Source organism: Apus apus, chromosome 15 (genome assembly GCF_020740795.1).
Source record: "Apus apus isolate bApuApu2 chromosome 15, bApuApu2.pri.cur, whole genome shotgun sequence".
In the NCBI taxonomy this organism is placed as follows: domain Eukaryota; kingdom Metazoa; phylum Chordata; class Aves; order Apodiformes; family Apodidae; genus Apus; species Apus apus.
The window spans coordinates 12,057,650-12,081,211 of NC_067296.1; the positions used below are offsets into that span (position 1 = coordinate 12,057,650).

The window sequence follows — 23,562 nt, forward strand, 5'->3', positions numbered from 1 at the left end:
ATGTCTGGAGTATTTGTCTACAGCACCTGGAAGAGCATAGCCCTCTTCAAAGCTGATGGCAGGCAGAGCTGGTTTTGACAGAAGCTCCCATTAATATGTCTGACTTCACAATCAAAATGAGTTTCTTTACCTGTAATTCTGTCAATCATTTTCTCAGCAAGTCAACACAACATGACCCTACCCATACTGGGTAAAACAGCTCTTCAGGGAAATACAATAGGGAACATCTTGCATTAATCTCTTCTCGGTTATTTGACTGGTTTCCACTGACCTTTCATTCTGCCAAAATTAATTAAATCAGCTGCTTTTCCAACTATTACCTGTACTTCACTGTTCGGATGTTCCCTTCAATTCATAATAGTGAAAGCACATATGATATGCAGCTAGCAAGGACTTACCCAAGCTATTTTCTTAGAATAATTCTCAGCAATGTATAACAAATTACACCAAAGCAGTTTATTTCATCCAGCCCATACTGAGTCGCCACAGTACAGATTCCCAGACTGGTGCTGTGCTCCTGACTGCCATTAAATTAAAGCTGAAGGATCCTTCTGTTTAAAACACCATGTGTATATATATAGGATTAGAGGAAATGGTTTGACTATATTATGTTGAATATATTACATTGATTTTATTTTTTTAATTGCTGCCCTGGTAGGATTTAGAAAACCTCGCGCTCCTAAGAATAAAAAGGTCTGACTAGCATTGGTGTCATGAGCATGGAATTTCAAGCCTATCTGCAAAAATGAGACCAACTATAAATTATGAGCAATATTATGAATATTTATTCACCTACACTGATCTTCTTGATGATCTTTTTCAAGCTTCCAGCCTGACAGAGCTTAAAGAAGAAGGCAGTTTTACCTGAATTGTGAAAGATTTTTTTGTCCTCTTTTTAATCAAACCAGATACACCAGAAAACAAATCAGGCTGATAAAAACAGAAGTCAGACTTACAAGAAAAACAGCTGTAGCAGTTAAATGGCTTAAAGCAGAGAAAGTAGGAAAACAGCATGTGGGGCTAATGATGGGTGGTTTTCAGGTTTCAGAATACATTAAGGCGTTCTCCCTGTTTATTAAATTGCTCTGGCAGCATTTGACAGCAAAGGTTTTGTGGATTATAAGAGTGCAATGGACATAACTAGGATATTTGGGTTTTTTCTCAAAGCCTGGCCTTTGGGTAATCACCAAGAAGTTTTACACACTCTAGGAAAAATTTGGTTGGCACAAGTCCAGAGAAGGTCAGTTTTTTTATTTTCAAAAATGTGTCTCAGATTGTTGTTTACTTTCCCTTCTCTTGGTCTGCCTGCTTCTTGGATTTTTTTTCTGCCTCTCAACACTCACTTCTTTTGTCAGAAAGTGGCAGACACGACCTGGAAGCAGCATCAGTTTAAAGCTGGTGTATTTACCAAAGGGCACCTCTCAGCAGCGACGGCTGCTGTGTGGCCACCTAGACATTGAACTGCCCCTCATCTCCTCCTGTCCAACAAAAGCCAAATGTAATTTCATGGTTTTACAAAAGTTGCCTCAGCCAAAAGTTGGAAGGCTTATTCCTCGGATCTTCTTTTAAGTGCCTTGCAAGATGACCTGGCATCTCTGGGGCATGAAGTCTGTAGAATGATGTTGGGAATCAAAAGCAGTGTCTGCTAGATCTGAGCTGCTGCTTCTTGCTGCCAAGAAGCAAAAGAAGTCCAACCTCTGCACCAGTACCTAGTGTGGTTCCCACCAAAGGATGGGTGCTGGAGCTGGGTACTCTGTACCGTCCTCACCAGAGTGGCTGAGTGCTCCAGCAAATTAATGGATTTTTGTTCTCACGATGTCACTGTGAGATAAAAAAGTGTTTTCATTTCATTTTGAAGTGTTATTTTCAATTTCTTTGAAGCATGGAAAAATTAAATGACCTACTAAAGGTCACTTGGGGGAGTGTTTGGGAAAATGCAGAAGAAATCCAGCCCTCCTCAGCTGCAGCCTACAGCTTTAATCACAGCCCTACTCTGTTTTGGCACCGACTCAGTGGCTGTAGTCAGAATCAAAATACATTATCCTAGATATTCATCATATCTTTTTTTTTTTTTTAATGAGATTTATTTGTAGCTTGTAGCAGCTCACTGTCACCCCCTTGCATTACTATCAGTGGTGACAATCAGAAGCATGTAATTCATGTTCCTTATTTCACTCCTTTTGGGCTAATGTCTGATCTGTTGTTTGGATCACTAAAGAATGAGATGTAACCCATTTCTAATTATTCTGTGATTCTAATTTTGGCATTAAATGAGAGAACCATATGAGAAGCTCATTAACTGACAGTATTTCTAAACAGAAAAGTCAATCCTTTCCAAGGACAGATACTGTTACAATGGCATTTTTGATAACAGTATTTTAAATAATTCTGATAGTAATTTTGAGGTGAGTCCACAGTGCCAGAATAGTTTCAACAGACTGTGCACAATCCAAGTGCCTTTATAGGACTCCTTGAGGCATAGAAATCTGTTAGCTTCCTCAGTGGCAGCATCAATACATAAAACATTTTAGGACTAGAAAAGAAATGCTACATGACACTGGCTTCTTCTTGCTGTTACTGTTCTTTTCATACTTATCTTATGAAAACAGCCCAGTCTTTATTTTCTGTTTGCTCCAGGCTTAGTGTCTTACTTGCCAAGGTTCAGTCAGTAACCAAAAAATCCCAACAAATGTTATATTCACGTTACAGAATTTCCTGAAACTGGAAAATACTGTCACAATCTTAAATATAGAGGTACTATTTACATTTTTGGTGAACTTTAAAAAATTAAGACAGTTTAAAATCACTATTTCAGATGTGAAAAAAAAAATTATTTGAGCTTAAAAGTTTTTCAAGCAACTACATTCAAGTTTTGCCAAATGTCTGTGCTCAAATATCAGATAAAAAATGTTGTGACTTCTAATCCCCACCTTTTGCAACTCGAAATCTAGAACAAGTAGCGGGTCAAATGGACCTACTTGGCTATTAACCTTATACACAGCACACATCAAAACATGCTGTTGCTGTAAGTGGTTTCCAGCTGAGCTCCAAGCATGGCAAACCCTCTGCAAGGTGTGTTTGGATCAGTTGACTATTCTGGTGGGTATGTTTTCCAGTAGGTCCCTTCCCTCAGGTAGGAGCCACTGCATTGATATTCCTCATGTTCCACCACAGTGGGGCTTCAGCTTGGGTGTTTTTTCAAAACTTTGGTAGCCCAGGTTCAGGGTCTGATCCCTCTGGAATAAAACTCATATATAGATATATAAATATATAACTCATCTATATATTTAGGATGAGTGTGGCTGCAGCATATCACACTCAAAAGCATCTCTGTGCCTGCTTGATCCAGCCCTTCCCATGCACAGTTTTACTAGCACCAAACATTAAGAAAACCATTAAAATGAACTGCCAGTATCCCTAGTCTGTTACTATCTTCAGTTATTTGTCTGCTGGGTTTTTTTCTGGTTTTGTTTTGGGGCTTTTTAGTGTTTGGAGTTTATATTTCTAAGCTTCCCTCAGTCTCCCTGACAACCAGCTCACTTTCTGAGATGAGATTCTCAGTCAATAACCGCTCCCAGAGCTGGCTGTTCAGCAAAGTCCTGGCTCTCAATGAAATCAGGTGGATGAACAATTCAGTTTAGTTCACATCTCTGCTGTCCTGGAGGCTATGGAGAGATATAGCCAGGATGCTGGGAGGGTTTCAGTATGACTGTCAGGGTCTTCTCTGTACCTACTGTGTCCTTTGGAAAGGTTTTCACTTCCACCACTTTCACAGCCTGAATAACACACAGAAAGGCACCCAGGAGCAACAGCTGCTGAACTATTTGGTCTCACAGTACTGAAAGGCCAAACAGAGTAGAGTCCTGAAAGGCTTTCCAGTGTTCTTTGATTTTATAACCTCTCTGTGACAAAAAAATGATACTCTCTTTCTTTCAGGTAACTTTTAAAGCACTTCCTCATGCTGTCACATGAAAGCTCAGTTCTCTATTGCTGGATGTTGTACCCACCACCAGAAGCTGTTTTGCTTTCAGAAGCTGCTACACAAAAGAGAAAATAGCTGCTAAGCTGGAGCAGGTCCCATTTACACCTGTGTGGTAGATTCAGTGCTCACCCTGGGAGAAGCTGGAAGAATTTATTGCATGTCTCCCATTTCTGAATGGGTTAAAATGTGTACATTGTAACACATTAAAATACTACCTTAAAGTGCAGTAGCTTAAGAAAGAAAAAGTAGTGCAAGGTGTGAGATCCTATGGGTCATGGGTCTCAGGTGTGGAGAGGGAAAGTGTTAAAAAAATGTTTAACTGCTGGTTGTTAATGAGGCTGCCACGTGGAAGCTATTAAAGGCCAATTGTCAATATAGGTGCAGTGCCAAAGAACAATCCTGAGGTTGGCTTGTGGCCTCCGGGCTTTTGTCTCAGAAGCAGCTGGTGTGTGTTAGGCTGATTTCTGAAGCCAGGTGTAACATCTCTTCCCAGGCAGTGGTGTGGGTGAAAAACCACCGGAGCTTCAGCTGGTGAGTCAGAGCAAACACTCAACATGCTTGTCAGAACACTCCTGGATAAACATTGTCCTTCTTTCTGAGTCACGCACGTTCATTGCTGCTGGCAGGAGCCCTCTGCCGTGCGAAGGGCTGGCACGAGAAGTCATCCTCTCCCTGGCTCCTCCCTGCGCTCCAGGGGGATGTGGGGGAGTGGAGCTGTGCTGGGGTGGCCCTTGGTGTAGGGGCTTCACCCTTTGAGAACAGCAGAGGGAAACCTCCCCTGGGTGTTTGCTTGGCCTGTCGCAGCCTGCCCACCCTGGGGTGCGGTGCCGCCGGGCTGTGGGCTGAGCAGCGGGCACTGCTGCCGCCGGGGTTCCCGTGGCCTGGGAGCGTGCTGTGAGGTGTGATTTGGAGAGCTCTGGGTGGTGGCACTGAGGTGTTTCCTGAGCTGGAGGCGTTTCTCAGCATCTGGCTGACAGGCAGGTTCAGTTAGATGGTAGCAGGAATTCACAGGGTCTGACCTGCGTGTCAGAGGCCATGTCTCATCGCCACCTCTGCTGAGGAGGACAGCCAGCTTGCTTAACACAGCAATGTTTCCAGGAGGGGAAACTGCACATTGCTAGATGGTCCTGCCCCTGCTCAAGAGCTCTGCCATTGCAGGTAGCTCAGAAAATCAAGTAGACCCTGATGCTTGTGGCTGAGGAACGCTGTGCCGTGCTGAGAGAAGAGCCAATAAAACCCCCACCAAATGGAGAAAGCAAACCTGGCTGTTTTGCTTCACTGCTCATGGTTTTGCAGCGCCACGTAGCTCAGTTAATGATAAAAACAGGGTCCTGTCCCTTGATACGCCCTTGTCCTTGCAAGTGTGAAACATCTCCACAGTAGCTGGTCCTGCATAGTGAGGTTGGGATAGAGCAAAACTGCATCTTTTTAGCTCAGGCAGCAGCAGATTCTGCATTAAGATTCATGGGCCCAGGGTCTGATGTCTGCTGAAGGTGCTGCATGTGTGACATGATGCTGCGCTGTATGTAAGAAATGAAAAGGTCAAGTTATATCAAAGTCTCTGCTCACCTCTGGCACATGGATGAAACTAACTCACCACCAACCACTGTCTCAGGGGGAGCTGTGAAAGGTGTCAAGTGCTCTGGGAACACTGTCTCCTTCACTGAGCTTCCAGAATAGGGCTTTCTTCTGGAAATCTGTTCATTTTTAATTGTGGCTGGGTAGGGAGGGATTACTAAGGGATAAAATGCTTTAAGAGGTCTGCCTGGAAGTTTGGTTTCATGATGGCTAGTTAGGTTTTTTTCAGAAAAAGTACTTCTGCTGGAGTCAAGAGGATGTCTGGGGAGAGTTTGTTTACTTGTTTTCAAATTGGCTTTTCTGACTCTGGTATTTATTACTGATGTGTTCACCATCGACTGTCTTAAAACAAAAGAAGTGGACATCAAAACTTCACTAGCAAGTAAAGAAATAATTTAGGGGGGGGGGAGAACCAAACAAACACACAGAGGAAAATCCCGTATTGTTCTTATTGGTATTGCAAAATTAAGGGGAGATCTAAAAACACACAAATGTAAGGAAGATGTGAGCATAGCCCTGTAAGGAAATAGGATTTAGATATTTATTTCTTTTAGCTCCTTCACCAATAGATTCCTACTCGGCACATCCTGCAGCAACATCCTGGTTACCTTATTTGCTTTACCGAATTTGATGCTAAAATTAGCTAGTCATGCATTTCTCGGGAAGTGGTAATTAATTGGACAATATTTGCACAGAGCTTTGTAAATGCAGGTCCTAATTTTGCAAACCCTTTGTCCTTAGTGCAGATTAATTGAATAACGTAATTACTGCATTTCTGGACTTTGACATACACAGTTACCCAGCTATGTGTGATTTATACTAATTGTATGTGTAAACCAGGAATAGCCATATTCCTAAAAATACTGTGCATGGACATTTGAAAAATGGGATCACAGCACTTCATTACCAGAATTTAATTTTTAAATACTCTGTTCTTTTAGATTCTCTCAGTGAATATTATTTGTTTGTAACCTCTCAGCAAGACCATGCTCAGCTCTGTCAGGGATTTGAGATGTTGTCTTTCATGGCAGCCTGTATCTTGATGGGTTGAACCACTTGCAATAGCTGTAATTTTGTTTGGGGCACCTATTCCTTTGTGTGTGCTGATGGAATGGGCAGGTTCCGTGATATTGATCGGTGTTCAGTCTTAAACCATTTTTGCACAAACATGTCATGCTATTTGGACTGAAAGGGGTTTTATTCTTCCTAGAAAGTTGTTTGTACACAGAGAATATTGAGAGATCTGACTTCTCCTTTAGCTCAATTTGTCATAATTTTTACCCAGACCAAAAGGATTTTATCCCTAATTTAATACATTCTTTTGAATGTTTTTGCTCCCAGACCTTGTATTAGGTTGCTCCAGCATCTCCTTTAGCAGTGAAGGACCTACTAATTTCCAGCCTAAATTTATTCATGGCCATTTTATACCCATTTGTTCTTGTGTCAACATTGTCCTTTAGTTTAAATTGCTCCTTTGCCTTCCTAGTGTTTATCCTCCTGATGTATTTATAGACAGTAATCATATCTGCTATCAGCCTCCGTTTTGCCAGACTAAACAAGCCAAGCTCTTCTAGGCTCTTCTCCAGTGATGGGCTCTTTATTGCCAGCACCTGATGAGATCTGGGATGCTCAGCAGTGAATACAAGGGTCCTGGATTGTGCACAGCATCCTGCTGAGCCCTGGGTGCTTGGCACCAGGAATTAATATTGCCCTATCTCCAGTGCTAATACTGCACACGATGCATTTGCCAACGGCAGTTGTGTCTTGCTCAGCAGCAGGGAGCTGGTGGGATGTGGTTCCTGTTCTCCTTGTTTGTGTTCAGCTTCCAGAAGAGTTTTATTAGAGGTCCTTTGCTGCATTATATTGTATTTTCTACTATTAAATTGCTTCTTGTTCCTGTTATTAAATTCTCAGGTTGCCCTTCCTTCAAGCCGTTACTGCTTTCTGCACAAGGCACTGCTCTGTTTTAGCCAAGCCCTTGATCAACTTCCCATTAAACACTGTAACCAGTTTCTTCAGCTAATTCCCATCTTCTGGAACTTAACTGCTGCATTTATTTGTGGCACTGTATCAGATGATTGACAGAAGAGCAGGCAGATTAGATCTGCCACAGTTGCTTTAATTATTCTTTCCTTCATAATTTTTTCCTTCAAAAGCCCTTCTTCATTTTTAGGTGAGACTAAAAGCTCTGCAGTTATCAAGCTGAGGTTGTTTTCCTTGATTTAAGTAGAAGCAGCATATTTACTTTATCCTAGTGTGAAGGTTTGATAGACTTACTAAAAATACTGGCCAGTGGACCCCCAGGGACTTGACTGGGGCTGAGTTTTTAGTTTAGACACCCTTGGGGTAGAGGCTCATTGCTTTAGTTCCACGGCATCAACATCAAAGCACACATACAGTAACTGGTTCATGCCTCTGAGTTAGGGCCATTTTGTGTCACCTCTCTGCTGTAGTTTCTGTCCTGTGCAATTTAAACTGTCATTTTTATAAAGAAAGAGAATATTGAAATTATTCTGTATGGTCAAAATGCCATCAAGAAAATGTCTCTTGTGCTGGAGGGCATTGGGTGGCCTTTTTTTTTTTAATAGTTGTAACAATAATAATAATATTAGGACAACAAACTAAGATGCCCCTGGATACGTTGTGACAAATTGGAAAGACATGTTGAAATTAAAATTGATTGAATAGTTCAATAAAATCAGCTTAATGCACAAAAGCAAAAAGGTTAGCTACAGGGGGGGAAAAAAGGCAGTAATTTGTTATCTGCTGGGGCAAATCTTATTGAAGATTGAATTAGTTATACACTAAAATGAGGTACTTAGAAGCACTACCCTTGTATGCCCACACTGGAGCCTTTCAGATGGAACTGGATGTGGATGGTAACCCAGAGCCTAAAGCTTGGACAGATCTCGAACTTCCTTCATGTACATGTTTTTGTGGTTTATATGACCAGCCAAGGCTGTTCTCCATGTCAGTTTGCACTTTGGCTCTAAATGCAATGGTTTGGTCTTCAGCTGATGGAAACCTGTGCAGCTGTGGTGCTGGCTCTGAAGTTTCCACCAGCAGCTCACATCTTGTCTGTTCCTGAAGGCAGATGCTGTCTGAAACGTGTCCATTCCCGTAACCATCCTACCTGATCACTCCATCCATCTGAGGTCTGCTGAAATTCCTCACGTTGCCTCTCTAGGCTTGGGTTCTCTGTGCCTTCTCACACATGTGCAGCCCTCCTTTGCTTTCCTTCCCCTCTTCCCATCCTTATGCACCAGCTCTTTGTGGCTGGTATGTTTGTGCGTTACTAAATTCTGGGCATTTTCATTTTTAACTTTGTATTATCTGATTGATCTAATCTTTCTTGTAAATGTCTTTAATTTAGTGTTCTGAATTTGTGTGGGTTTTTTTATTAATACTATGCTATGATGGTCTGAAAGACACTTCGTTAAATAAAAAAACTATTATAAATGTGAGATTAATAAGACAGGGTCTGTGATTAGACACACATGCAGGCATATGTCATCAGGGTATGTATAATTTAATAGGCGCCAAAATTGTGAAGTTAACAAAACTCTAAAATGAGAGTTTCTTGTCCCTTACCCCCTTTTTTACCAGAGGATTCATTTTTCCAAGGGAAGCTTTACTTAAGGGAATAAAGGAAGCTAGAAAGGAGCTGGAGGCAGTGGGAGGTTTGCAAGCTGGCTCTGCTATGAATAAGTGCAGTGCAGGCTGAGTGTGACCTTACCATAGGTCTGCAGTTTGATCTCGGGCACCAGACTGAAGTTTTCATGACAGTGTCCCGAGTTCCTGCACTGCTGTGGCATGGGGGCAGAGCTGCCTTGGCCATGCCCGGGTGGCAGGCACGGTGTCACCATGGTCCCAGCTCACTGGGATGGACATGGAGCTGCCAGGCCAGCCTGCAAACACAGGGAAAGTGAAAACCACCACATGAGGGAAGAAACACCCTCACCAATGGAGGCTGGTTTGTCACCCTCTCAGCTGACAGGAGAGAAAGGAACATTTTTTTTTTTTCCCTGCGGTCACTGCCAAAGCACTGAAGCCTTTACTGTGACGTGTGACAGCTACACCATAACCACTACAGCTACACAAATGCTGTGAGTTCCACGGTTCCATCTCTCTGCAGTGAGGAACAGGAGAGGTGGCTTTGCCATGTAAATGCACTATTGAAATGGAATCTCTCATATGGGGCTTCCACCTGTTTCACTAATTTATTTTCTGATCTGATTGCCGCTGTCTTTTAAATATCTTCTTGTCCTTTTATGTTTTAAACCCGATTTGGTTCACAACTGTTTGGCCTGCTTGGGAATACTTCTGCCAGTCTCCCAAATGGTCTGTAATGGAGAAGAAGGAAGGAAAAGCTAAATATGAAATAGAAATTACTTTCACTAATAAGGATATTTCAGCCTTACAATTGCCCAGTGCTTTGTAAATGGAGTAATAAACGGCAACTTTTTGCATGAGAAAAAATGAGGACTAACAATAGTTTCTCCCTTATGTTTTATTATACAAGGTAGAAAGAGATAATGAAAGTGCATTTCCATAATATATTGCTCTTGCAAGATGCTGATGGATCCCTGTGTGTGATATCCTGTTGCTTAGAAGTCCTGAAATCAAGATAAAGCTAAAATTCAGGTTCAATTATTCTAGCAACTCCAAACTAAAGAACTAAGCCAAGTTACACCGCACTTCAAGAATGTTTATATAGGATTAGAGAGACCTAACTGACCTAACTCTTGCCCTTTGAAATTTCAAAAGACATTTGGAATTTTACTCATGCTTGTAACATCGACACTCAAGCGGAGCAGCCCTGAAGTACCAAGGCTGTGTTCCTAGAGCAGAAGCAATCCAGCATGCAGCAGCTCTCTCCTGACCATGAGGTCCGTCCACTTGGCTTTACACAAAGCTTTTCCTACGTAATGTTGTGCCTCCATTTGGTTTTCACAACCCTCGGGCTCTCTGGTACACTGTCAGAGCTGCTTAGTCCTTGTGTCCCAGCTTGTACCTGTAATTAAACCTTAAGGAATAGGTTGTAATGTTGAGCCTTGTCCTGAGTCCCACTGATTCTAGCTCCATCCCTTCCTGGTTCTTGGCACATCTGTTTGCCCGTATTTCAAGAGAGGAGCTTTGCTTTGATATCTGCCTGGAACGTGCTCTGGGTCCCCTATGCACGACACATGTAGGCATCAATAGTAAATTCTGCAGATCCATATGAAAGTTTATTGTCAAGGCCAGTTTTAAAGGAGGCTTTTCTCAGTGTGAGCAGACACTCCTGAGTAGAGACATCCCAGGGAGATGGACATCCAGACACCCTCTCTTGTTTTATTCAGGTTTATTTTCCAGTTGCACTGATGTATGGCATGTTTTAGGAGAACTTTAATGTGTGGGGGTTTTATGGTTTGCTCTGGAAGGATTGTTCTTTGGGAGCCACACTGTTTGGGGTGCTCAGTGATTTAAATCACTTCCCTCATACCAATATTTATTGCTTTAAATATATTTTTTTTTTTCTGAACTGGACTTATTTGCAAGTTTTCCTTATTTACCAAGATTGTGTGAAGGATTGAAACATGGAGAGTATTTTAAGTATCAAAATGCTTAGTGGGTATCAAATTTTGTGAGCAGAGTGAGCTGGAGGTCTGCCAGGCAATGTTCCTGTCAATTTTGGGGTATAATGTTCTTAGTGATGTTTTGGGTGAAAAAACATAACCAAAATTTTTACTGGTTTTCAGAAGACAGAAATTAATGTTGCCAAAAATCCTTGAAAATTAACAAAAATGCCTATTTCAACCAAGAATTTTTGCCCATAGGATTTTTACTTTCCCATAAAACAGGTGATACATACCAACCTTTGCAAAAATCCCTTCAAAAACAGGATAGAAAAATATATCTGGTTTTGGGGTTTTTTTTTACTAACATCTTGAGTTGGCTTAACTTGTTAGTCTGCTTGAAGATTGCACTTGTATACAGAAAATAAACCAGGGCGTTTTACAGGATGCATTTGTGTTTCTCATATTTTTCTTTCTCTTTTTTTCTTTCCAGAAAGTTCAGCAGTATATAGTCATTATTCAAGCCACAGATATGGAAGGAAATCTTAACTATGGTCTCTCAAACACGGCAACCGCGATCATTACGGTGACTGATGTGAATGACAACCCCCCCGAATTCACTACCAGCACTGTAAGTATCAATACATCAGCACAATGATGCATGGACACACAACGTGGTTGTAATTCATGGATGTTTATATCCCTCGTTTCTCTTTGCTGGTTTGGCAGATAGGAGGAACTTGATAGATAACCATGGAACAAAGACTTTCAGGGGAAAAAAGGAGGGGAAAAGGAAGGGGAGAATGATTCATGAACTAGTGAAAGTGTTTGCCCACCAGTTTCACTAAAGGAGTTGAAACAATGTGGCAAACAGACGAGGTCTGATTGCACCAAAGAGGATACTGTTGTTTCATAGCAATTGGCTGTAGACATAACAGAGTTGTTACTACTTATGAGAGAAATCCTGAGCAGAAAGAGAGATTTTGGGTTTAATAGCTCAGATACAATTTCAAGGAAGCAATAAATGCTCTAAATGGTAACAGGTATCTGGTAAAATTTGTATTTCACTGATAGCTCCAACAGATGTATTTGTGCGTGCCAGCAGTGACCGTGTTGCCTTCTTCAGAATATCTGGTTTGAATCAGTTGAAGATCTTTCTTATATTAGTGCAGCATTTCTCTATCCCGTTCTCATCCTGTGCTCCAAGTCACTATCGCTGGGGGAAAAGGGGAAAAATAATAAAGAGTCTGCAAATGACAAGTTATTAGAGCTGATTAAGGTAAAAAATGTAAAGGGAAGGTGAAATGGTATGGTCTTCCCAGCCTTCATAAGCTGGAAATGCAGAGCATCTGAAATGTGCACTCCTTTGAGGAATGCTTTTATTATTTATATTATTCTGAATTTTCATTCCATCTTGAAGAGTCTGGAAATATTTCTTAGTGTAGGACCAAAGTTTCCCCTTAGTTATACCCTTACAAACTGCAAATACGTAGCAGAACTCAAGGAAGTCTGGCAGAGCCCTATTTATGCCACTGTGGACCCAGATGGGCTCTGTGGCAGCTGCAGGCACTGGGTCCTTCCCTCCCAGCACCACTGGGACCTGGACTCGTGGGTGTGATGTGCTCGGCTCTCGAGCAGTGCCAGCATTTTCTGATGAAGTGGCTTCGACCTAGATTCTCAGAAGAAGTAAGGAACTAAATTCCTCCTGAATCAGAGAAAAATGGGCACCAACTTGTTTTCAGACCTGGGCTGTGTCGCAGCTCCAGCAAGTGTAGGGTGGGTTTAACAGCAGCGCGTGTGCTTAGTGTCTGTCATAGTGAATACGCTGAGCTTTGTATAGTAAAATTGTCATTAAAATCTCCTTAAATACGATATGCACAGTGGTGAAGAACTGCAAAAATCTGATGCAAGTCACGGATGTGTGATCTGTTTTCTTGCCAGCATGGGATTGTTCTCTGGAAGATGTTATAATGGCTGGTTTTGCAGAGTTCTGTATCTCTTGGGCTATGGGACTTTTCAGCACAGCAATACACGTGCCCCAGCGTGCTAATGTTTGGGGGGGTGACCTTATTCTGACAGGTAAATACTCCTTTAACCTGCCTTTGAGTGAAAAAGGAATGACATCTAGTGGCCACATCATTTAAGCACAAGCTGTTCCAGGTGACCCGGGTTGCCTGGTCCGAAGTTTGCTTTCTGGTGAATTCAGAGTATTAATGTCTCTGTGTATGTTAGACCTAACAGGAGTAAAAGTCATCAAGAGAATTACGCGTAGGATTGTGTTAACTGATTAAAAATACTGCTCTTCTTCTAAGCAGGGTTGTTGTGTACCATTATTTTTCTAATTTTGATCACTAAAGAAAGGGTTTTGCAAGGGCTGAAGGGCTTTACCCAGTAGCACATCAGACTTTACAAGGATTTGAAAACCAAGGGTGTTTTACAATAATATTTTCTGATTCTATGGAAGCAAATTTCTTTGATATCCTGGGTATTGCCAGAATTAATTTCATGGGAGTGTGAAAATATGTTTTTTATTTCTCTGACAGAGAGAACAGCATCAGGCTTATCAGTCTCTTTAAACCTGAGCTGAATCTCCTTGCTGTCCTCAAATAGTCTGATCTGCATTTTAACACCTCTGAAAACCAGCAAAAATCTCTTTCCAGGCAATCTACAGCTCCTCAGAGGGCAAGAAAGCCCATAGTCTCTCTTAAGACTGAGGACTGTGTGGAGAGATACAGTATATTTTTATTTTAAATACTTCTGTATTGAGATGCTCTTGTAAAAACAACATAGGCTGAATAACTGAAATTGTGGTTTGTTCTTGGAAAGCTGCCAGGCAAAAGGAACTCCAGCAACTGAATTCAGCATAGATACATAGAAAGGCCCCCCCCTATAGCGCTCCTAAATTACCTGTCATTCAGCCAGGGTGGTTTTAGACTTAATCGCTTCTGGATAAGAATGTAGCTCAGGAGGACACTGCACCATGCTGGTGTCACAGCTCGTGTACTCAGCAGCAGGAATTAATGTTAGTGTGTAAAACTTAACAAGGAGATGGAAGAGAAGAAAACAGCCACTGTGATGGTCAAGAAGGTCAGGGTACTTTCACAGTCAGGCACACCAGGCGTGAGGGTGAAGAAGCTACATGCCCAGAGCATGTGAAAGTTCAGACACAGGCATACAAGAGCCAAAAGCACACATCCACAGGAGTGGGTGACACCCCAGGTGCCAGGTGGGCTGATCAAAGTGTAGTGCTAGATGAGAAGTGGGTAAAGAGCAATAAAATCTCACACATCCTTACACGTACAGACTGAAGATACAACTCCACAATGGTTGTTTGCTTACGTGGGAGTGGATCAATGTGTGTTTCATACAGCTGCAAGGCTGGGAGGAAGATCTTGCATAATAGCAGGGGAAGAAGCAGCCCCACTTCTCCTACAAAGTATTCTGAAATTATATGGAGGGGAAAAATCACAGTCTGTAGATGAAACAATTTTAAACTAAAGTCTGCTGTTAACTCCTCAGTCCAGTCTCCATCAGCAAAAGTCATGATCAGTCCTGGCAGTCACAACCAGGACTACCTGCATCCAACTGGGTGATGCTGGGACACAGTGAGGACAAGGTGACCTCCTCTAGTATTTCCAGCTCTGTTTTTTTTGTGATGGTGAATGTTTTCTCTGTCTGAGATGTTATCTGGCCATGCTGAGAAGCATCAGAGAGCAGCTAACAGTGAGGAAATGTCTCGTGAGACACTGCCCTGGAGTGGAACACAATCAGATCTGTGCCAGAGGAGGGGAGCATCCTGCGAAATGCTGTAAACATCACAGGCAGCTCTTTGGGGCAATTTTAATGATTTAGTGCAGGACCGTGACCCAGGAAAGTGCTTCTGGCTTGCTAAGGGACTTCAGCCTGCTCTTTGTGTTGTGTTCTTCGTGTGACATTGGCGCTTGCCAAAGTAAATGGAAAGAGGCAATTCTGACCTCTGCCGAAGAGCAGGGGTAGGAATTCTGGACAAGCAGAGGGAATGCTGCCTCCATAGCCTGCCCAGCCAGCCCTGCCCACAGGCACTGGGTCCTGTGCCTTAGAAAAGGGTGGTTTCTTCCCCCCGTGCCCAAGTTTTCCGTGGTCCTTAGGGCATGGCTAGCTGTGCTAGTTCATTCTTGTGGCATTTTTTGGTGGGTTTTTCATCTGCCGAATCATCAGCTGGTGTAAAATAATGACATTTTGACTGGACTGTGTTACAAAGGCTTTATAGCAAGTTTCACTGGGAAACTGGCTCCAGAAGTGTTACAAGATAAAGGTAATGGTATCAGTGTGCCCTCCGTTATCCAGAGTCCCTGTTACTCATAACAGGGTCATGTCCTCTGACATGTCTTAATTATGTGGAAATTCCTCTGCCTCCCTTCATGTATTTATCTCTTGTGTGCAGGCGAGTTGTTTTTTTTTCTGTATTAATATAGATCTGTAGCTGAGCCTCTGGCCAGATGCTCACCTCAGATACAGGGGAGGTGCAATGAAATTAGTGTTGGTATTTCAGAGATTAGAAGTCATCCGAGACAGAACAATGCTGGATAGTCTCAGGTGAGATTTTATGCGAGGTGGAGGCATCACACAAGAAGGAATGCTCACAGAGGAATGCCTTTAATTCTGGTGAAACCTTTATCTCCTGTCAAGCAGGATGCCCTTTCAATCTGACCCATAATACCATTAATAGCCATCCAAGGGTTTCCACTTTATCTAGGGGAATGCATAGTCAGAGGGGAGGAGAAGTTAAAGAAATCCGTGCCTACACTTGACTCATACAAAGTCTATTTTTATCATATTCAATCAGGAACAATCAGGCGCAGAGAGGAGACACAGATAAATTTGCATGATCAGACTTCTGTGTCTTAAATGTTAATTAAAAGTTATTTTAAATTTGCCTACTGTGCAGAACTTGTTTTGATAGTAGCCCTTGTAGGGGAAATATTATTTCTCTGGGCCAAAGTGCTCATGATTAGTTGAGCTTGTGGATTCTTGGGAAAACCTGCTTGGCAATCAACTTCTTTAAAAATCAATCAATCAATCAATCAGTCGTGGGCTATTCAAGTTCTTTAAGCTCTTGCTTAAAGCTACTTTAAAATTTGCCCTTTGCCACTGCTTGGAGAATCTCCTTTTCTCAGGCTGAGTCCAGTGGAGTGTGGATTGAAGAGTCTGCTCTCAGACCACGTCCCCTTTCTTCTCGGCACTGACTCCATTAGGAACAGTTCTAAAGGTTTAGGACCAGACTATGGGGCATGACTGGGTGCTTCCCAGATCACAGGAGTTGGGCAGGGGTGACTCTTGCTGGCCTGGGAAGGTCAACCTGGCTGGGAACTCCAAGCAGGATTAGCTGGCACAGAATAGCATCATGCACAGAGAGATGCTCAGATGCTAGCAGGTGTGTTGCTGTGTAAGGTTAATCTAGTTACAAAGTGGATTTATCTAATCAGTAGAGGAGCAAGTACTTGTTGCAGGTACATAAGAAAAAGCAGTTCTTGCCAGTTTTTAACTGGGCTGTTTAATTAATAGTGTCAGATCAAACTCCTCTCTGGCAGCTACAGGAACACTGAGTTAGTAACCTGGCTCGTACTGGACTGAATCTGTCAGCAAAGAACTCTGTGGAGTGACGAGCTTGGTGCTCCATGAGCAACATGACACGGACAGAGACCCAAGTTAAAAGAGCTTTTTGTTTTTGGCACTGCACTGCCAAGAATGTCTGACCTTTGTCTGTGCAGGTATCCTGGCTCCTTCAAGTACTGTGGGAAATGTTAATGAGCCCACTCTGAAAAGTGCTTTGAAAGTTGAAAGTGAAGCGTTCTCTCAGTGCATCACTGCCATGCTGGCACTGTCTTTTACCATAGATAGTTCTTCCCTCTCCCTTTTTGATGTTTCCTTCTCATTTTCTCTCCTGTCTCCACCCTGTTATACTAGTGCACATCATTTTGTGGAGCTAAACAAGCCAGACTCCTCCAAGCTCTTTTTAAGTTACAGCTTTCCGTTCCCTTGGTTATCTTGTTCACCCTGCTGTGCACCAGGCAGGCTCTGCTCAGATTTCTTTCTTTTGACAGATAAGATTTTTCAGTGTCTTGAACAAGAGCACTAATATTTCCTAGGATCAAATTTGACTTTTCCACAGCCGTGGCACAGTGCTCCCTTAGTCTTCCTGCTCTGTGAACTTGCCAAAATTATGGAAAAGCAAACAAATAGAAGCTGAAATTTTATTCCTTGTTCTGTGTGCACATGTTCTCATGTTAATGCTGTTTGAGGACAAAATATAGCTGTGCCTCAACCCATGCAAGAGCAACACTGTCCAGAGTTGTGGGAATAGTTGATGTGAGCTGAAAAAATGTGGGGTTTTTTTTGCAAGTGGCAAACCTTGAAGTGAATGCTTCACCTGCTCTCCAGCCCCCCAGGTCGAGTCCTGCAGAGCTCTGTTTTTCAAAGTGAGCTCAGAAATAGCAAAAAGTAAAGAAAATCCTCAGCCTTTCCTTCAGGTTGAAAGACACTGACTTCCAAATGACCATGATACAAAGATGTAAATAGGTCACGTTTGGAGCAAGGATATTTAATGGTGGCAGGAAAACACAGTTGGAAAGCAAGTCAGCCTGCCAATGCTTTGGGGTTTCCTAAGCACATTTATAGGCAATGTATCCAAAAGCATTCCACACGTGAGCATTATGAGAAACCCCTTCTATATGGATCCTCATATTTTCCCAATTACACTATGAAAGGAGAACCCAGCAGGAACAGGATTTCAGTGGGATTTCCCATGGACAGAAAAATGGATCCGAATGCCTACCAAGGGCTGTCCTAAAATGAGATCTTATCCCCATTGATCCATGGAAAACCAATGGAAGTGGGTAGCTAACCATCTCCCAGGGCCTGGACACATGTCCAGATCTGGAAAAGATCAAGTGCTTTGATCCCAAGCATGCACACTGAAGCTGCAGTTGCCCATTCAGATCTTACAGTCCCTACCATTACACCTGTGCCAATCAGAAAGTCAATGACATTTGAATATAGATGAGCCTGAATTCTACATTATTTTAAACTCATCAAAAATAATGTCCTTGGCATAATTTAGAGGCAGGTGTCACAAGAGGCAGAAATCAAGGTGAACAGCACAGGTCAGAGCTGGCAAGGGGAAAGACCTAATACCATGGTGAGAAAATATACAGGGCCGCGTTGTATTACAGCTGAAAACAAACCCAGGAGTTCTGTACAGTCCTGCAGCCAAGATTTATAGTTAAAATCAATTGTGCTTTCATGGAAAATCCCAGGTGACTGTGTTCACTTGCAGTTTTCCAATCAAAACTAAGCTCTGCTGAACTGCGCAGTAAAGCTGGGGCTGTTACAGAGCTGTCATCCTTTAACTGAAATGAATTATTATATTTAAGTGAATCAAATATGCCCAGTGGCATTTAGGTACATGAGCATCTACCTAATTCTCTGTGTGTTTCAATTAAATGTATAGTTGATAAAGTCTAAAAACTACAAATCAGTTTCGTTTTCGTCAATAAGAACTCAGTGTTTATAAATGGAAGTGGCCTTTCTGCCTCTCATTACTTTGCAGGTCCTGACAAAAACCTTTGCCACGAGCAATGAATTAGTCTAAGGATGTTAGGTCAGGGGGGTAGTGGTAACAAATGGAGAGAGAACAAGCAGAAACAGTGTTCTTTCTTCCTCTCCTGTCTCAGCAGAGCCAGGACTCACCACCCTAATGCCAGGGGCTTTGCTGCTGCAGGTGTGCAGGTCAGCCATGGGGAGGGAAGTGTTTATGTCTTCACAGAAATTCTTTACGACTTGACCTGCCTTTGGAATCAGACTCACCTTTGGGTATGGATCCCAACCTCATTGCAAAGCCTGTCCAACAGAGCTTAGGAGCTGCAATGCCTACTCAGTCTTGCTTCTGATAAGGAATGTGGGAGCCCTCCAGCTCCAGGGGGGCAGGTGTTCTGTGAGCAGTGCAGCTCTGCCCAGGCACACCTTGCAGTGCAGTGCTATGGAAAACAAGACATGCTTCATACTCTCAGTGGATACCCAAATTTGGTCTTTTTTTGGTCACTTCTTTCATCCAAAATGAAAGATATTTCTTAGTTTATGAGAAAACAATAATTCCCTGTGTCTTAATGAAAAGAGCATCAGCCCCTTGTGTGGTTTCTGTTCAGTCTTTACACCAATGTAGCATGTGACAGAAAGGATTAAATACCTTTGAGACTACTTAGTGTAGTCTGCAAGATGGATAGGTAGATAAAAAGATGTATATGTGCAAATACACAAATATAGATAAGCATAAAGCTAGATTCAAAGCATAGATAGATACTGATATAAGGCAAACAGTCATCAATAATCTCCAAGTCTCTACTCCCCAGTAAATTGTGACTTATGTGAGTTACTCCATTATATTGTGTGGGTATATATGCATTGATATAAAAAAATGTGGTCTCCTTGATAGAAGTCTCTTACTAATAGACCCCATTAATCAAAACCTAAATTTACAGTGGCTTCTGTTTTGTTTATTTCCTTTCAGTACATTCATTTTCAAATTATCACCAAATTAATCATGTAAAGTGCTTTAAACCAACTGCCATGTGGTGAAACAGTTCTGGTTCCTCTCCATTACACTGAGCATTAGTTACTAAGGCACAGTTCAAGGCTCTGTTTAGCCTGGTTCTGTCCTGAACCTAATTGGAATCAGCTAAATTCTTTCTTGTAAATGGGTCAGTCACACAGAAGAAACATCAAGTGTAATCTTGAGATTGCAAAAAAAAAAAAAAAAGGAGAGAGAAAAAGAAAAAAAGAAGATAATTTTATTTCTCTTCATTGATACCTGCCTGGTGGTTAAAAGAGAGATTAAAATGAGGTCATTAAACTTTCCTTGGAGACAAAACCCAGACCTCAGTGGTAATATGATTAATCAAATACAAAAGTGAAGCTACCCTGGATGAATAACTCATTTTTATAAAATACCTAATTACTGAAATGTCATCTGCTGCAGAAAAAGAAGGGGGCGAAATTAATTGCAATAACAATTCAAGAAGATAAAGTTTTTCTGAATTAGGTCTACACAAGAAGCTAAATTGAGTTGATTAAGTAATTTTGGTTTCAGGAACACCCTTGATGGAAGTTAATAGTAATGAATTTTTCGGACTTCAGAGTTTGAAATTGCCAAAGACCAATGATTTTAAAAATGGGAACGATGGTTACATTCCAGATTTCAGTTTTCTGTTACCAAAAAAAAAAAAAAAAAAAAAAGAAAGGAGAATATTAAAAAAACCACTTTATTGGTCTTTCTCAGATTGGACCTATTTATTGCTTGGTGTAAACTCAAGAACAATATAACCTTCTGTCTCACTGCTAGAGAGTGCAATTGCAGCCAAATAGTGACAGAGCCCCACACGGGAGGCAGAGCCCACGATGCTGCTCATGCCCCACTTCTCACCACCTAAGTGACCCAAATCCAGCATTTCTGTTCTGAAATGTATCTGTCTGTAGTTTTTCTCTCAGATTTTAATGATTATTCTTTTTTCTAGATTATTTGCCTCTTTCTCCTTTGGGATACATACTCAATATCCTAATTCTCTTCCTGAGCTTAGACCTGGCCTTGGAGGGCACAATTCAGGTGTCTGAATGTGGACGCCCAGACCCATCCAGGGCATCCCTACTTAGGTTGGATGTCCCTGCATCCCTGGCAGATACATCTCCACGTCAGCCAGGTGTCCCAGGCAAATACCCATTTGTAGTGGATTATTTCACTGAAAAGTACACAGCATCTCAGGCACTGATGCCAGGCTGAGAAATTTAAATACATTTTGTAACTCCATTGTTGCAAGGCACTGAAATAAATCCCCTTCTGAAATGGGCTAACTTCCTTGGGTCGGCAGGTTTTTAAAGTTTCAGCATTCCGTTGCCTTAAAAACGGTTGCTTCCAAGGGATGTCATTCTAAGAGGATATATATCTGGAATTTCATTAAGCACATTTCACTTATGAAATCTTTACTGTCATACTGCACACAGGGGGGAAAAAAAAAAAAAAGGAGATTTAGCAAAGTATTTTTTTAGTGCTACAAGTTTTCTCTTATCAAATATTTCTAACTGTCCAGGATGTCTTCACGCTTCCCAATTGTAGAAGAAAAGGTCAGAACACACAGAACAGCCAGAGCTAAAATCAGAGAGGACAGTTAAAAGGTTTCACACAGGATTTTTGAGCATGGTAGAGTTTTTCAAAGTGTTCAGCTTAGTGCCATAACATGTTTTAACTGCCGGAAAATAAAAGAGAATAAATAAAAACATTTTCCTTTCTAAGTTTACAAGTATATAGTGACTCCCTCTTTTCTGTTACCCAATATCCTCCCATTTCTCTTCTCTGCTACATGTGCTTTGACTTCCCTGTTGTAAACAAAATTTCAGCTAGAGGCCTTTCTCACGGCAAGTCTGATGAATTACACAGCATTTAATTTAGTCTTCTTCCGTGCTCTGAATTACTGTGAGTAGGCAGGGATATGTCTGTAATGCCAGATTTTGATCTAGGTGAAGATGTCCCTGCTCATTGCAGGGTGTTGGACCATATGACCTGGAAAGGTCCCTTCCAACGCAAACAATTCTATGATTTTAGGGAGTCCTGCGGGAGGGCAGGGTTCCTCTGCTTTGCCTGGGGACAGTGCTGCAGCTGCACCATCAGATTTCTCTGCAAACTGGAGGAGCACTTCAGCAACCCCTGCAACATGGATAGGTGGGTGTTCCCACCCTCCTGAATCCCCTCCCACAGAAACCACAGCACAGGAGAGCGGGTGGGGGCACACAATTCTCCCTGGGGGTGGAAGATCTCACCTCACCAACAGCCATTGCTGTTACCTTTTACACAGCAGTAAGGATATTAAAAAAATCTGCCATTGTGGCACCAGCTCAGAAAATCACATCTTTAAACCCCAATAGCAACACTTTTACAATCAAGCATGTGTTTCAGTGCCTTTCTCCTGCAAGGATACTCTGTCCACTCAGGAGCCCTGTTTATGACCAGACCATGTGGGTTTTCCAGCACCTAATTGTGGTGTTCAAACCTAGTCATAGGAAAAAAAAAAATAAATTTAAAAAATCCCCCTGTGTGCTAATTCTGAGACTAATCTGGAAACAACAGAGATGTCAGTTGCAGTGCAGAGGAGGCTGAAGCTGCAGTCAGCACCCAGGCTGCCTGAGCTGTGCTACGCAGGAAACTTCTTAAAAATCTCAATACTAGGATTATGTGTACATAAAAAAAATCAGTTTCAGTACTCTTAGACTTCTCCCTTTCCCAAATATCCATCTTCATATCCCAAAGGCACATGAGCAGCTTTTATATGCCTTAAAATCTGAAAAAATTAAATTAAACACTCATTATGAGAAGTGGGCAGTTAATAAGAAAATCCTAAACCAGATTTAGGAGCTTAAGGCCCTTCTTTATGAAACTTTATTACAGGTGCCTGAATTTAAGCTTCCTCTTCTATACACATCTCACCAAGCAGTACAGAGTCAGACCTATGGAGTGGGTTTTGTTCTCTTGGGAGCTGAACTCTGTCCCACAATCTTTGTTAGTCTGGTCTACATGGAAATCAGGAAAAATATGTATTCAAAGTTTTGTTCAGAACAGCGCAGTTATTTGCTACTTTGCTCTTTGAGGAAAGAGAAAGAAATTTGAGGCTTGATGTTCCAAAAATGAACGAATTTCTCAGTCTTTTAAGGAAGATGGTTGTTTTAAAGTGTAAGGGCAAGGGTGGAGTCTGCCCATTGGGTCACTGTCCTGTCGTGCTGGGGGAAAGCAGGATGCCAGCACTGCTGTGGCAACTCGGGAAGGTCAACATAATGAGCTGCTCTTGCTCTTCGAGGTGATGGAGCTTTACAACCAATTGTTCTTCTGGCCAGTTTTTCCCCAGCTGTACCAACATGTCAAGGTTCCTCAGTTGAAGCCAAGGTGGTGCAGAGCCTGGGACAGAGCAGTGCTGCTGGTCCAGCTCATCCCAGCACACAGATCTCTGCCAGCCTTCGTCCGGGAGCTTTTCCATCTTGGTAGCTCAGCCAGGATCACAGGGCTACATGGCAATGCACTGGGGAGATCAATAGACTAATCCAGGCTGCCCTAATGGATTTATCAAGTAAGACATGAATTAATGATGTTCTCAGGATCCTGCCCCAGTGCAGGCAGCAGAGGGCAGGACAGGGCACCAGTGCTGGGTCTGCAGCTGCCTTGGGAAACACAGACAAGTCCTATAGCCTTTAGTTCTGTGGCTGAAGGGAAGCACAGGGCTGTCAGCCAGTGTAAAGCAATGATCTCTCTGTGCAAGAATGTTTTCTTATATAAATGTATGTATATTAATTGTTTTTTTCTTTTAAGAACAAGGCTTTATAGGCAGTTCCAGCTGTTTTAAAATCTATGCCTCTATTTAAAAGGTACCATTG

At 42.1% G+C, this 23,562-nt stretch overlaps 1 protein-coding gene across 1 annotated transcript in view; it reads left to right on the top strand.

Annotated features, from left to right (window-relative positions):
• Window positions 1-23,562, top strand: part of CDH4 (cadherin 4) — a 426,991-nt gene that overhangs the window by 374,716 nt on the left and 28,713 nt on the right. Inside the window, exon 8 of the mRNA XM_051633293.1 lies at window positions 11,609-11,746. Within this exon, the coding sequence (XP_051489253.1) occupies window positions 11,609-11,746 (138 nt within the window). The remainder of the gene's footprint in view (window positions 1-11,608; window positions 11,747-23,562) is intronic.